Consider the following 13,056-nt stretch of genomic DNA (forward strand, 5'->3'; position numbering starts at 1 on the left):
GGATTACTTAATAATGTCATTATGTTTTTAGCTTAATCTTTTTCTTTTATTCTCTCTAAACCAAACCAATATAATATTAGCTATGGTGGATCATATATATCAAGCTCTGTTTTCTGTAATGTGTCAATCCTGATGCTCATTCAGAAAGAGATTATTTCCAAAATATGATTATACAACTGTGAATATTTTTTTCTGGGCGCAAACAGCATCTATCTTTGGTCGCTTTGTTGTATTTACCTTAATTTTTTACCATTCTGATTAACATGTTATTCTTATTTTAATTTGTGTTGGTATTTTTTAGGAAAAAACTAAACAGCATCCGGGCCGGCAGGAGCGCCACTAATCCTTTTTAACAACAGCGTCCCCCCCGAGTTGCTGCCTCAAATTCTCGCGAGATTACAACTGACAACATTACACCAACCGCCACATATCGCGAGACGTCAAGAAGCGTTACCCCATTTTCCAGCTGTCCCTCAATCGGTCTGGATTTTCGAAACCACGGGAGAGCTTCTTCTTCTTTTTTTGTTTTGTCGTGGCGATAAAAGGCACACCTCGGCACGGAAATCCACCGACTCGTGGGTCACGTAAGACAACGCGACGAGCGACTAAACTCCCGTGTTTCACGATGGCCGCTGAACTATGAGGTGAGGGGCAGAGCGAAGTGAGTGTGGCGTTGGAGGCACTGACGTTAGCTTTCATTTGCTAGCTGCGGGGAAACAGACGTTGGCGCGGCTAAGCGTATCTTTTTTGTGTATGTGTGTTTTATTTTTAAACCCCGGTGTAAACCCACAACTGCGGCAACACCCCCGCCGAGGACGTGGGAAGAATAGTGTGTGTTTTGCGGGGCGAAACCAGGGCGAGAATAATTAGAGGACGATGCCACCCAGACTGCTAGTGCCAGTTAGCGAAGCGTGCTCGCGTTAAATCACTGCATCTGCACTGGCTTGTGTGTGTGCGCGCGTGTGTGTGTCTGTGTGTGTTTGTGTGTGACCTGTTATATCTTTTTTTTAAATTTTTTTTTTAAGCTGCATGTGTTCCGGGGTTGTTGAGCAAGGCACCACCGTGTCACAGGCGAGTCGAGTCCAGGGGCAATTAACTAATGCAGGAAGTGATGACCAGCTGATACACGGACCTTTCCTGTACAGTGTTGAAAATAAATAAATGGAAAAAGCAGCTGTTTCCAGGTGTTCAGATGTTTCTTTTTGTGCTGGTTGGTCCAATCTTAAAGGTGTGGGACACTTGCTGGAAAAGCAAACTAAACACACACACACCATGTCAAGTGAGTGCTACATTTCTACCTTTTTTTTAAAATCACTGAATTGTTCTTTGATGCAACATTCTTGCTCCCAGGAAATTTATTTCAAGGGTGGGAAGACACATTTGCAATGTTTGTCATGAGCACCTCCTGCACAGAGCAAACACACACACCCACCCCTGCTCACAATAGCAGGTGTGTGACAGTGTTGCTGACCCGCCCTCCGCCAATCCTGCAAAGGGTTTAGTTTAGTCAGATTAAATGATTCACTGGTTAGTCAGGTGGTCAATGGAGAAGCGATCAATTAGGAAACTGTAACATACGTATGTACGTACGTGTGTGTGTGTGTGTGTGTGTGTGTGTGTGTGTGTGTCTATATGTGTGTATGAAACTACTTAAACCATACAGAGTTGTGTAGGTGGATCATTCTCCATCCGAATGTTATCTTTTGAACTTTGCAATTTAGGTGCGTGTGTGTGTGTGTATGAGACTAATCCTATGCATATGACTATAGTCCTCCATAGTTCAGATAAATCCTCTGGTGGAGTTAAATGTGCACATTTGGAAGCGTTGGTACATTCCTCTCCCACAGGAAAGAACGCGGATATAGAGCTTTTTTCCCCCTTCATATCTGTCATCCATTCTGTTTTATGTCTCCGAGATGCCGGTACGCCGGGAAATGCACATCAGCGACGTCACGTAATCATCTACAGGTTTTATTTTAGGGAGTTCAAAAGTTCGCCTGAGTTCAGGAGAGGCACTGCGTTCTCGCTTCAAACGACCTTTAAAGCCACGTGATTTAAAATCAGTTCCGGCCTATCGCAGGACGGCGTGAGACGTGGCGCCGCTTTCCTCCACGCCCAACAGTTCATAATGTTATCCCTAAGCTATGAAAAAAGTGTGTGTGTGTGGGCTGGGGAGGACAAGATGGACGAGGCGGTCGACCCTCTTGTGAAAAAGTATTTTTTTTTCCTCCTCTCATGTATAAAGACGGTTTATCATTTAATAGAGAATATCATTTGGTGACCTTATGTAAGTCAGATGGCTAACGCGACCTTAAAGCGCCTCCACGGCCCGGTGTCTTCTCTTATTTCGCTATCGAAAAGCAACTCCGGGAGGAGAGGGGGATGGAGTGATGCAGGGTGAGCCGGAGTGAGTGTCCTGTCATCTCTCGAGCGTCACCCCTTTGACATCTGTGTGATAAGAATGTGTTTTGAGAGAGAGACAGACGCAGGGCTCAGGGACAGTGTCAGAGGGTGTGTGGAGGGCCTGTGTGTGTGTGTGTGTGTGTGTGTGTGTGTGTGTGTGAGTGTGTGTGAGAGACGGTGTATGTGTTAAATGCAAATGCTCGTGTTGTGTGTTTGTGTATGTAGAGCGGGAGAACGCTAACGCGAGGTGACTGCAGTTATTTTAAACCAATGTAGTCGTAACCATCCACACAAGAGGCCGTGAGCAAAGTCCTAGTTTGATTAATCAGTTCAACCTTTTTTAAATTATTGTTTTGAACGATGAGAATATGAATAATGCCTTTTTATGAATGAATCTACCAGTCACGAGAGACTTGCTTTTAGCTTTATATTGAAAATGTTTTTTAAAAAATAGAAAAATGGTGGAAACCACCATGAAAAATCATAACATTTTGCTTTTTTTTCAATCAGCCATGAATTATTATTCTGTCAATCAACTAATTGATGACTCGTCGTTTCTGCTTCACTTCAGACTGAAACAATGGCCGCTGCGCTGCGTTAGGCTCAAGCTTTCAGCGCTTGTTTTTTTGTGTCGTGTTGTGCGTTTCTGGGCTCATTTTGGATGTTTTCCCTTTTTTTCTCTTCTTATTCCTGTTGACAACTTGTCCAACGCAGCTGCCATGATGTCATGTTGACAGGAAGGTCACGAGTCCCAATGTTTTTCATCCTTGAAGAAGTCGGCCATTGTGGATTTATGAGAAATATGATTTTCTCCCTGTGTCTCATATTTACTTTACAGCCTTTTAAATTAGTAAGAAATGAAACTTTACTACCTAATTGATCTCTGTGATCGGACTCATTTGTGTCTCAGCGGGATATGAATTGATTATATGATGGATCTTCAATGCACTTTATTATATTTTTTCTTATTTTCCTGCTTTTTAAAAAAAAAAAATACTTTATGTAAATCTGATGGAAAAATCAGGCAAATAAGTTGTTGAGCATCGTCTCGTGCTCGGGGTTCATTCGTTTGGCATCAACAAGTTGTTTTACATCCATCTGCAAATATGTTTGGAGTTTGGAGCTGAATATTAGATCTTTGCAGCCTTCTCTTTTCAATAAACGTGTTGTTTATAAATCACTAAATACGTGATTTAAAAGGCTTTTGTCTTCAGTCAATCAATTCCTTCCTAAGAATATCCTAATGTGTAATGATGACTGTTGACAGACAGACAGACACACACACAGAGGTAAAACACAAACTGAAACTACACCATGTGGAACGAGACGATGTGACCTTTTCACTGAAATTTGGCAATGTCTCAAAACACAAATTGCAAAACAGCACAAGCATAATAAAGGGTGTAATTTATTTGTAAGTGTCCAGCATCGTGACATCCAACGGGGGCAGAGCGTGCGAGTGCGTGTGCGTGTGCGTGTGCGCGTGTGCGTGTGTGTGTGTAGCTTCACAGATTCATGTATGGAAGAAGGGAAAAGGGGGGATTTCTAAGGGGGGTCACAGGAAAATAAAGGGGGGTGTAAGAGAAATGAGTCTGAACCATAATCTGTATTATGTTTATGTGTGTGTGTGTGTGTGGGGGGGCTTAAACAGGCATCTGCCACATGCCTTGAAAACAGACCAACACACCAGTCACATCAACGCTCTAATTATACACAAAGTAATCCCACAGATACGTGCACTGTGCACGGGGAGAACACGGGATGAAACCTTCTCTGACACACTGATGACGACAAAGCACGGCAAAACACTTTAAAAGTGACACTTTTTCTGGAAGTTTCACATTAGGTCCAGCAGCAGAATTCATGACTTTATGGCGATTTGTGTCGAAGTTCTGACCCGGTGGAAATCTGGTCCGTGGCTGTGATCACTGCTCTGTGGTGTTTTTGGTAAAGTGGCGCTCGTAAAACCAAACTTTTTGAATCATAAGCATCAGAGGTTTGGCTGTTCCTCCTACATTCATTATTGTTGGTCTTTAACTTCACCTGAGGACCAGACTCCGTTGCCATGAATAATGCCGGGATGATTTTTTTTTTTAGTCGTCGGTTCAGCGCTCCCTAAAAAGCGACGTGCTTTCTAGCTCGCTTGTCGTCACGCCGCCTCTGAAGTGTGACCGTCTCGTCCGAGAAAAACGATCCGGAGCAGATGCTTGACGGTTTGGTTTGAATAGTGCCACCAAAAAACAAGTTTCTAAACGGCGGTTGACGAGCAGTTCGAGGGCCAAAAATCAACTCTAGTTGCTCAACTGCTTTAATATTTCCTCAGACGTGAAAGTGTGTGTGTGTGTTTGTGTAGGGTGTGCTTTGTTCGCCTGACCTAGTTAAGCTGGTTACTTTGTCTCTGATTATAATGGGACACACACACACACACACACACACACACACACACACACAGCACTCTTCAATAGGCCGAGGACTGTTTTCTACAGTGGAAACCGCCCGGGCGAAAATGTTCACAGCCGCCTCTGAGTTTGTGTTTCTGAGCTCTGTGGACCGAACGCCGCCGTCCTTCCTTCATATCGCGACTCTTCGAAAATGTCTTTCTGAGAATCTCCTCGAATTGACTCTTTAATTGTGTTTTCTTTCTCTGGGGGACGAAGCCTCACATTTACATCCCTCTGACGTCCACTCACACAGCCTCCCCGAGTGCTGGTCTGTTGCAATGTGTGTCAGATTATGATTATTATTATGGGTTAGTCTGCTGGCCAGAGAGATGCTGGGTGGGGGGAAGGTGAGGGGTGCAGGTCTGGATCCGATTAACATGCCTTTTACTGGGGCAGAGCTGTGTGTTAATGTGAGGGGGTACCGGGCACTTTTTTATCTTATATTTCTGTTTTTATATTCAGAAATGAGCATTTTGGAGCTCTGAAAGGACTTTAACAAGGGCAAACGGTATAAAGCTGTTGTTCACTGTGGTCAGCTACCAAGTGAGTTAGTGTGTGTGTGTGTGTGTGTGTGTGTGTATGAGTGTGTTTTAAATACTAGCATGCTCAGGCCTCCTAACGCCTCCCCGAAGCTTTGCTGGACCGCGGCTAAAACACGGGGTTCATAAAACATGCCGTACATCCGAGTTATTGAGCGATATTGTGTATTTCTTATTCATCATTGCATCAAATTTTTCAAATTTAAAACATGCGGTTTCTGCATCCAGCTGGTTTGCCCCTTTTTCAAAAGCTTTTTTTAATTCATTGTTTTGCCTCACGAGCGAAATGTTCTTCAACCCGCTTCATCTGTTCTTCCGTGTCGTTTCAGGTGTGGTGTCGTGCTGAAGAAGACCGAGTGAACCATGGCACAGTTCCCCACCACGTTCACAGGTCAGTCGGTCAGCGAGGGGGTTGAAAAACAGGCGCGACGTCGGCGGATGTTCGTATTTGACGGCCAGAGAGAGTTTAAAAAAAAAAAAGGGCAAGATGGGCGGCGGCACTTTGCTCCTTTTTTTAATCCGCAGTTATGAGCATTAGAAGACGAGCCGCTCGCTCTCGCAAATCCACTTCATGCGCGTAGAGTAGCGTCGGAGTGGAGGCGACTAAAAGATCTCAAAACGTCCCGTATGACGACAAATGTGTGTGTCAGACGGACAGATGTCCCATGGGAAGGACGACAGGAAGTCAACCCTTTTGTTTCAAGGCAGCAGCTCGGCTCTGAATGAATGAACAGCTTATGCGTCGCATCAAGTTTATTGATTGTGTTGTATAGTATCGGACGGGTATAGATAGACATGGAAATGACCCATTTGGGCGATTACTGTAGCCACAAAATATGTATTTTTTCTTTTAAGAACATTGTGAAAGAGAAAGAATTCGTTCTGACAAAGGGAAGTGAAAAGAATGGCCGCCTCTGTCATTTAAAGAGCCAGCATGATGATTTACTCCACGTCTAATCTGCCAGTAACCGGTTCAGGATGTAGCTGGAGCGGAAGGGGACCGCCGCTCTGATCGGTTCCTCACTAACATCTGATGTGGAACCTAATCTGATTAGAAAGAAGAAAAAAAACTAAGTGGAAGCTGGAGGACTTAGTGGAGCAGAGAGGCAGAAAAACAACTGGTTAGTTATTCAATAAGACCTCTGAATCACCTCAACGTCAGTTCAGTGATGAGTCTCATTGCATTCACGTGTTACCGGATCAGAGACCGGCATCTTTCTAAGGAAAGGCCTCTTACTCACTCGTCCACTCATCCGTGTTCTCTTTCTTCATCTTCTCTCTTCCTCAAGTGTCCTTTCATAGGAACTGAAACTCATGACTAACACATTCCTCTCATGCCGCTCGCTACTCCCTTCGTTTGTGTCTGGCTTTGTTTTGGCCTTTGCGTTTGGTGTCTAATGTGTGTGTGTGTGTGTGTGTGTGTGTGTGTGTGTCTAATGTGTGTGTGTGTGTGTGTGTGTGTCTAATGTGTGTGTGTTTCCTTTGTGGGTTTGGTCCAGATGTGTTCCTGATCTCCGTGGATGAGAGAGTCAAACATGATCAGCAGTTTCTCAGCCTCTCGCCAACTGCCGGGGGTTACATCACAGGTAACTGTCTCTCTCCGTGTGTGTGTCTAACTCTTTACCACACGCACACGCCCAAACACATATATACACACACACCCGTACAGTGGAAGGTGAGATGAGGACATGAGCGAGGTCCTTAGTGTTTGGATGTGTGGTACAGAAAACTGAATCTAGATCACAAAAGCAAGAACCGTATCCTACTAGTACTACATGTCTGATACTAGTACTACATGTCTGATACTAGTACTACATGTCTGATACTAGTACTACATGTCTGATACTAGTACTACATGTCTGATACTAGTACTACATATCTAATACTAGTATTGTACTACATGTGTAATGTCTTCAGACCTAAAGATAAGATTTAATATTCATGTATTTTTTTAACGAGCTTTGGCTTTTCTCCACACGATCTAAAGCGTCCTTTTCTTCTTTTTTTCCCGGCCTCGCCCTGTGATGTCACATCCTGTTTCTCTTCTCTCTGCCCAGGCGACCAAGCCAGGAACTTCTTCCTTCAATCGGGTCTGCCGCCTCCCATCCTGGCCCAAATCTGGTGAGTGGAAGTCTCACCAAGCTCACAGACGGACAAACAATAAGTTCAATATTTAAGTTTGAATATGCGTCGTTTTTTTTTTTCAAACTCTCGTCTACATTTTTCAGGGCTCTGGCTGACATGAACAGCGACGGTCGCATGGACATCCACGAGTTCTCCATCGCCATGAAGCTCATCAAGCTGAAGCTCCAGGGTCACCCGCTGCCCCCGGCGCTGCCGCCCAGCATGAAGCCCGCCCCGCTCACGCTGCCCCCGCAGGGCGGCTTTGGTAAGACGCCAAAAGCGGCTCCGCGGGAACTTTTAGGTTGTGATGTTTTTCATTGTTAGCTGACGATGATGATGATTTGATCTCGCTCTTCCTCGGCAGCGACGCGCTGCTCACAGTTCACTGTCGAAACAGAAATGTAATCCGCTGCTGTCGTTCCATGTGACGGCCGCTTCTCCTCACGAGTTCTTGGAAAATAAAACTGTGTCTTGAAAACATGCAGATGTGCTGAGAGGATGACATCACTCTTTTGTTTTACAAAGGTCATCCAGGGAAACGCTTGCTTTCTTTTACTCCTCTCTCGCTCTCTCTTCTCCCCCTCTCTCTTTCATTCTCTCTCTCTTTTCCACTCTCTCTTTCACTCCTACTCTTACTCTCCCTCTTCCTCACTTTACTCTATCTTTTTCCCTCTTTCTCTTTCTTATATCGCTCCCTCTCTCTCCCTCTTTCACTCTTCCTCTTTCTCTCTTCGCTTCTCTTTCACTCACTCTTTTCTATATCGCTATCGCTCTCTATCTCTCCCTCTTTTTCTCTCCTCCATTCTCTTTCCCTCTATATCTCTCTTCCACTCTCTCACTCTCTCTCTTTCCTATATCGCTCTCTTTTTCACTCTTTAACTCTTCTCTCTGCTCTCTCTTTATCTCTCTCTCATCTCTCTCTCTTTCGCTCTCACTCTCTTTCCTATATCGTTATCGCTCTCCTTCTCTTTTTCACTCTCTCTTCATCTCTCTCTCTCTCTCTCTCTCTCTCACTCTTCATCTCTCTCTCTCACTCTCTCTCTCTCTCTCTCTCTCAGTAAAGCGTCCTGATGCTCCTCTGAATAATAATAAATATTAACGTGACTCTCTCTCCTCTGTGTTTCCCTCCAGCCATGCCTCCTATGCCTCCTCTGCCTCCCCTCTCGGCCCCTCTGTCGGGCGTGCCTCCTCTCCCTCTGCCTCCCCTCCCCGTCGGCGTGTCTCCCCCGCTCGTCTCGTCGGCCCCGCCTCCCCTCCCGCCGCCCATCGCCAACGGAGCCCCTCCCACCGGCATGATGCAGCCCATCTCAGGCTTCTCCCACCCAGGTAACCGCCACCCGCCGTGGACGAAGCTTCAGTTCTGAGCTGGATAAACGCGTTCATACTTACCGACTATCTGCTCATCGGAGCAGCAGGATCAGTTTCTTTTAGAGGCAGAGGAAACAAATCCATTTTTTTTCTTTTCATATATCCCAAAGAGACAAAATACAAAGGTGAATAATTTGAAATGCAACAAAATAGGGAGCGGGGTGCAACAGAAGGATGCTCGAGGTCCTTACTTTTTTATTGTAGGTCACTTGCATGTCAAAATTCTTCCTTTTGATATGTTAACATTAAACATAAATACAAAACTGAGGGTTTGTCAGACAATAATGAAGTACAGAAAAAAAGAAGCAGAAAAACTAAACTAAAAAAATACAATCACCCCCGATAACCCTTTTATCTTTTACGTGTACGTTTGCATTGACACATTGAGAATTAGTTGGTGTCAAGAGAGATATTCACAATTGCCATGATTTGGCTGACATGTGGGGCGGCTAGCGCTGTCGCCTCCCAGCGAGAGAGGCCCGGGTTCGATTCCCAGGGCTGGAAGGTTAGCATGAGAGTTAGCATGCTCTCAAGCGTCGGCTCTCTCCCGTCCTTTCGTCCCAAAGTCAGGATACGCGGTGAAAGATAGAGAACAGAGGGATAATGGGCCGCCGTCTTTTGTAGTGTCTAGTGTGTGTGTGTGAGGTGATATCATGACCCGTAAAACGCCCCATATGCACCGTGACCTGAAATGAACTCGGACGCGCCTCATGGGTATCAAGAGCTAAACCCTCCGACTGGCGCTTCTTCCGTCGTGTCAAGCTCCAGCTCCTTTTTTTTTTTCTTCAGCCCTAATCCCCCCGCAAGAGAGGCCACACCCGAAGGATGATGAATTCAATCACGTTGTATCCAGCCAAATTTGAGAGAGAGAAAGTACCTTAATGACGGGAGGAACCCTTTGGAAGCCGATAGGGAGAAGACGGATGTAAAATATGTGCGGAGGAGCGTAATCACATGCTTGAAAATAGCAGAAGAAATGAGAATGGCGGTAAATTATTCTCTCGAGTGAAATGAGCCCCGCTAAATATTAATCCCCCGTCGCACAGAGTGAGATTTTAAATAAGCCGTTTTTTGAGGTTTGGACAGGATGTTTTGAAGAGGTCAATGTGATGGGAGACACTCGACGTGTGTACTTTATATCCGGTCTACTCCTTAACTTAGACCTTTATGTCCGGTCTACTGCTTATCCTCAATCCCGCTTCACAAAGACAGGATGTTGAAATGAAAGCAGATTTCAGAGCTTTTTTTTGGCGATCTCAGGATATTCTGCCGTGATTTTAGACCAGAATACCAGCAAAGTTAAAGCAGACTTTTAAGTTTCGTTTTTGGGGTAACGTGTGTCAAGAAGCTCAGACGCACAGATGGTTGTATCCGGTCCTTTTTCAAAATAAAACATTTTTCTGACTTTTTTTTCCCTTCAAAATAAAACTTTTTTTCTTTTTTTTAAAACTAAAAAAAAAAAAAAAAATTCTTTCTGTGCGGCCCGGTACCAACCGACCCACGGACCGGGGCTTGGGGGCCGCTGACGTAAAGGACGAGGCATCGCACGGCCTCTCCTCATGCTTCTCGGTCTTATCTCAGAGTGTGACTGAACTTGACGACGTGTACGAGCTGTTTTTGAAGTTCTGGCCTAAAATCTGCTGTTCCCTGCGTCTCTCAGCTCCCTCTGTCAACAAGTCGGCGTCGTTTAACCGCTCCAGTGCCAAGTTGCAGAAGGGTCCGTCCCTAGACACGACGAGGTAGGCCACGTTATCAGAACTGTGTATATATGTATACACTGACATCTCCTTATCTTGTCTTTCGGTCTTGTTTTGCATCGGTTAACTGAAAACATCCGTCTGTGTTTCTGTCTCGCCGCTGAACTCTCTGCTCTTTGTTTTCTGTTGCTGGTCGCAGTGTCCTGCCGCCCTGTGATTGGGCCGTTCCTCAGTCCTCCAGGCTCAAGTACAGACAGCTTTTTAACTCCCACGACAAGATGATGAGTGGACACCTCACAGGTACAAACACACACACTCTGACATGTCAATATTGGTGATGATATTTCTGTATGTGTTAATATCTCTCTCTCTCTCTATTAGGTCCTCAGGCTCGCACTATCCTGATGCAGTCCAGTCTCCCTCAGGGCCAGCTGGCCACGATATGGTCCGCACAGTGAAATTCATCTTTTAACAAAAATGAGTCCAATAAAGACATCAGTCTTTTTTTTTTTTTTAAAAATACCCGACTCTTTTCTACTCTAGGAGTCTCTCCGATATCGACCAGGATGGAAAGCTAACCGCCGAGGAGTTCATCCTAGCCATGCACCTCATCGATATGGCCATGTCAGGTTTACCGCTGCCCCCCGTGTTACCGCCAGATTACCTCCCGCCCACTTTCAGGTGAATACTGTTATAAATACTCGTGCATATCGATATATATATATCCCTGTGTTTGAGTCGTCGTAGGAACCCCAAATTGATTCCAATACTTGTGTTTATTTTATGTATTTGTTCAGCAAAGTCTTGGTGAAAAAAATGTAATCTACCAAAAAATCGGTTTTTAAAAGATATTTTGATCGTAACTATGAACATCCAGCATGATGTGAGCCAAATTCCCCAAAAATGCCTCCTGGGGCAGTCAATAAGACACCTTCTTGGAAAGATTTGGACCTAAAGAATCAGAATCTTCAACATAAATCACAATAAAACAAAGTATTGTCCTGTTAGGAAGGAGTTTCAGTCAAAAAACTGTGTCGTTCGGTTCAAAAATGGAAAAATTACATATATTAATGCCAAAAGATTGTCTGAATGGGGCATGCCGAGACTTAAAATTGGCGCAGGAGGATTTATGCACACTGTTTCCAAAAGGTTAATATCGGGAACTTGATAGTGTGTATATTTATGTGTGTTTGTGTGCCCTTTTTAAAGGCGCGTGCGTAGTGACAGTGTTCAGTCGGAGAGCGTCCAGGAGGAAGTGGAGGAGGAGGCGGAGACCCTGGACAAGAAGCTACCAGGTGACGCTCGCTTCAACATCCTACTTTTATCTATTTAGTATCTTTTTTCACAAGCAAACTGTTTGTAAGAGAAACTTCTGCAATGTTTTTTGCGACCGGTCAGCTGCCCACGCACCATGAAGCCATTGCTTCTCCCACTCAGATCCACTTTTACTTCCAGGCTGTTTTCTATCAGCTTCTCCCGCTGACGCTCATGGGGAAGGTTTGAAATAAAGCAGAACATTTGTTCACACTTTGTTGTTGCAATCATATCTGAGCGCTCTTCTCCCACCAGACGCGTCACCACCTTTTGATCTTTTACCTTTTTCTAACACTTTTGTGCCCGGCGACTTATTTGACTTGACTGGGAAAGTGCCGTCACGCTCATACAAACAAAGATGAGGAGCTGCTGTGAAGTAAAAGAAAGAGAGAGTCAGACATACACGTGGCTCCGCCTCCAAATCTGACCGTCCAGCTTCTTTATTTTTTTTTATACTTGATCTTTTATTTATTTCTACAACAGAAAAATACGTCACTCAAAAGGTAAGAAAAAAATACAAAAAACAAACCATGCGTCTGGCCAAAAAGGACACAAGGAAAGAAAACACACAAAATACATTTTGTCTTTTGGGCTTTGGGGCTTTTTACTATAAATTTCCGCTATTCTCATATTTTGTTATGCGTACGAGCCACTTAATCTTTGTATCATATCTGTGTATAAGAAACTTCAGATGGATACATGAATCACACATAAAGATGATAATAACAATTTAAAGAAGAAATGAAGCATGAAAGTTAAATGTTTACTTCTTGGTCCTTAAGCAGATCCAGAAAGACGACGCCCCTTACGTCTTCCTCCTCCTTGTTCATACTCGACCTCCCTCCCCCTTTTTGTGTCTTCTCAGTGACGTTCGAGGACAAGAAGAGGGAGAACTTTGAGCGAGGGAACCTGGAGTTGGAGAAGAGACGTCAGGCTCTGCAGGAGCTGCAGAGGAAAGAGCAGGAGAGGCTGGCCACGCTGGAGAGAGAGGAGCTGGAGAGGAAGGTGAGATTTTGACTCATTTCCACACCATGGGCCTTTGAAAAAAATTTGCATCGTCTCTGGCGGATGGCTCGTGTATCCGAGCGGTAAAATATTTGCGTTGGAAATAACCCCAGCATCCCTTGTCTTTAAAATGAATCGGTTAGTTACCGATTCAGGAAATGAAAG

The 13,056-nt window shown here is 44.6% G+C and overlaps 1 protein-coding gene across 3 annotated transcripts in view; it reads left to right on the plus strand.

The window, feature by feature from the left end:
• Positions 1-439: 439 nt before the first annotated feature.
• The window catches only part of itsn1 (intersectin 1 (SH3 domain protein)), a 41,552-nt gene continuing 28,935 nt past the window's right edge, over positions 440-13,056 (plus strand). For all 3 annotated transcript variants that reach the window (XM_068568351.1, XM_068568352.1, XM_068568353.1), the window contains exons 1-12: positions 440-644; positions 5,713-5,774; positions 6,883-6,969; positions 7,441-7,504; positions 7,612-7,772; positions 8,639-8,833; positions 10,536-10,614; positions 10,772-10,872; positions 10,954-11,017; positions 11,116-11,253; positions 11,782-11,867; positions 12,752-12,891. In XM_068568351.1, the coding sequence (XP_068424452.1) occupies positions 5,747-5,774; positions 6,883-6,969; positions 7,441-7,504; positions 7,612-7,772; positions 8,639-8,833; positions 10,536-10,614; positions 10,772-10,872; positions 10,954-11,017; positions 11,116-11,253; positions 11,782-11,867; positions 12,752-12,891 (1,143 nt within the window). In that variant the 5' untranslated portion in view covers positions 440-644; positions 5,713-5,746. The remainder of the gene's footprint in view (positions 645-5,712; positions 5,775-6,882; positions 6,970-7,440; positions 7,505-7,611; positions 7,773-8,638; positions 8,834-10,535; positions 10,615-10,771; positions 10,873-10,953; positions 11,018-11,115; positions 11,254-11,781; positions 11,868-12,751; positions 12,892-13,056) is intronic.

Source organism: Clinocottus analis, unplaced genomic scaffold (assembly GCF_023055335.1).
Source record: "Clinocottus analis isolate CAN_PGR_092001 unplaced genomic scaffold, fCliAna1.0.p SCAF_8, whole genome shotgun sequence".
Lineage (NCBI taxonomy): Eukaryota > Metazoa > Chordata > Actinopteri > Perciformes > Cottidae > Clinocottus > Clinocottus analis.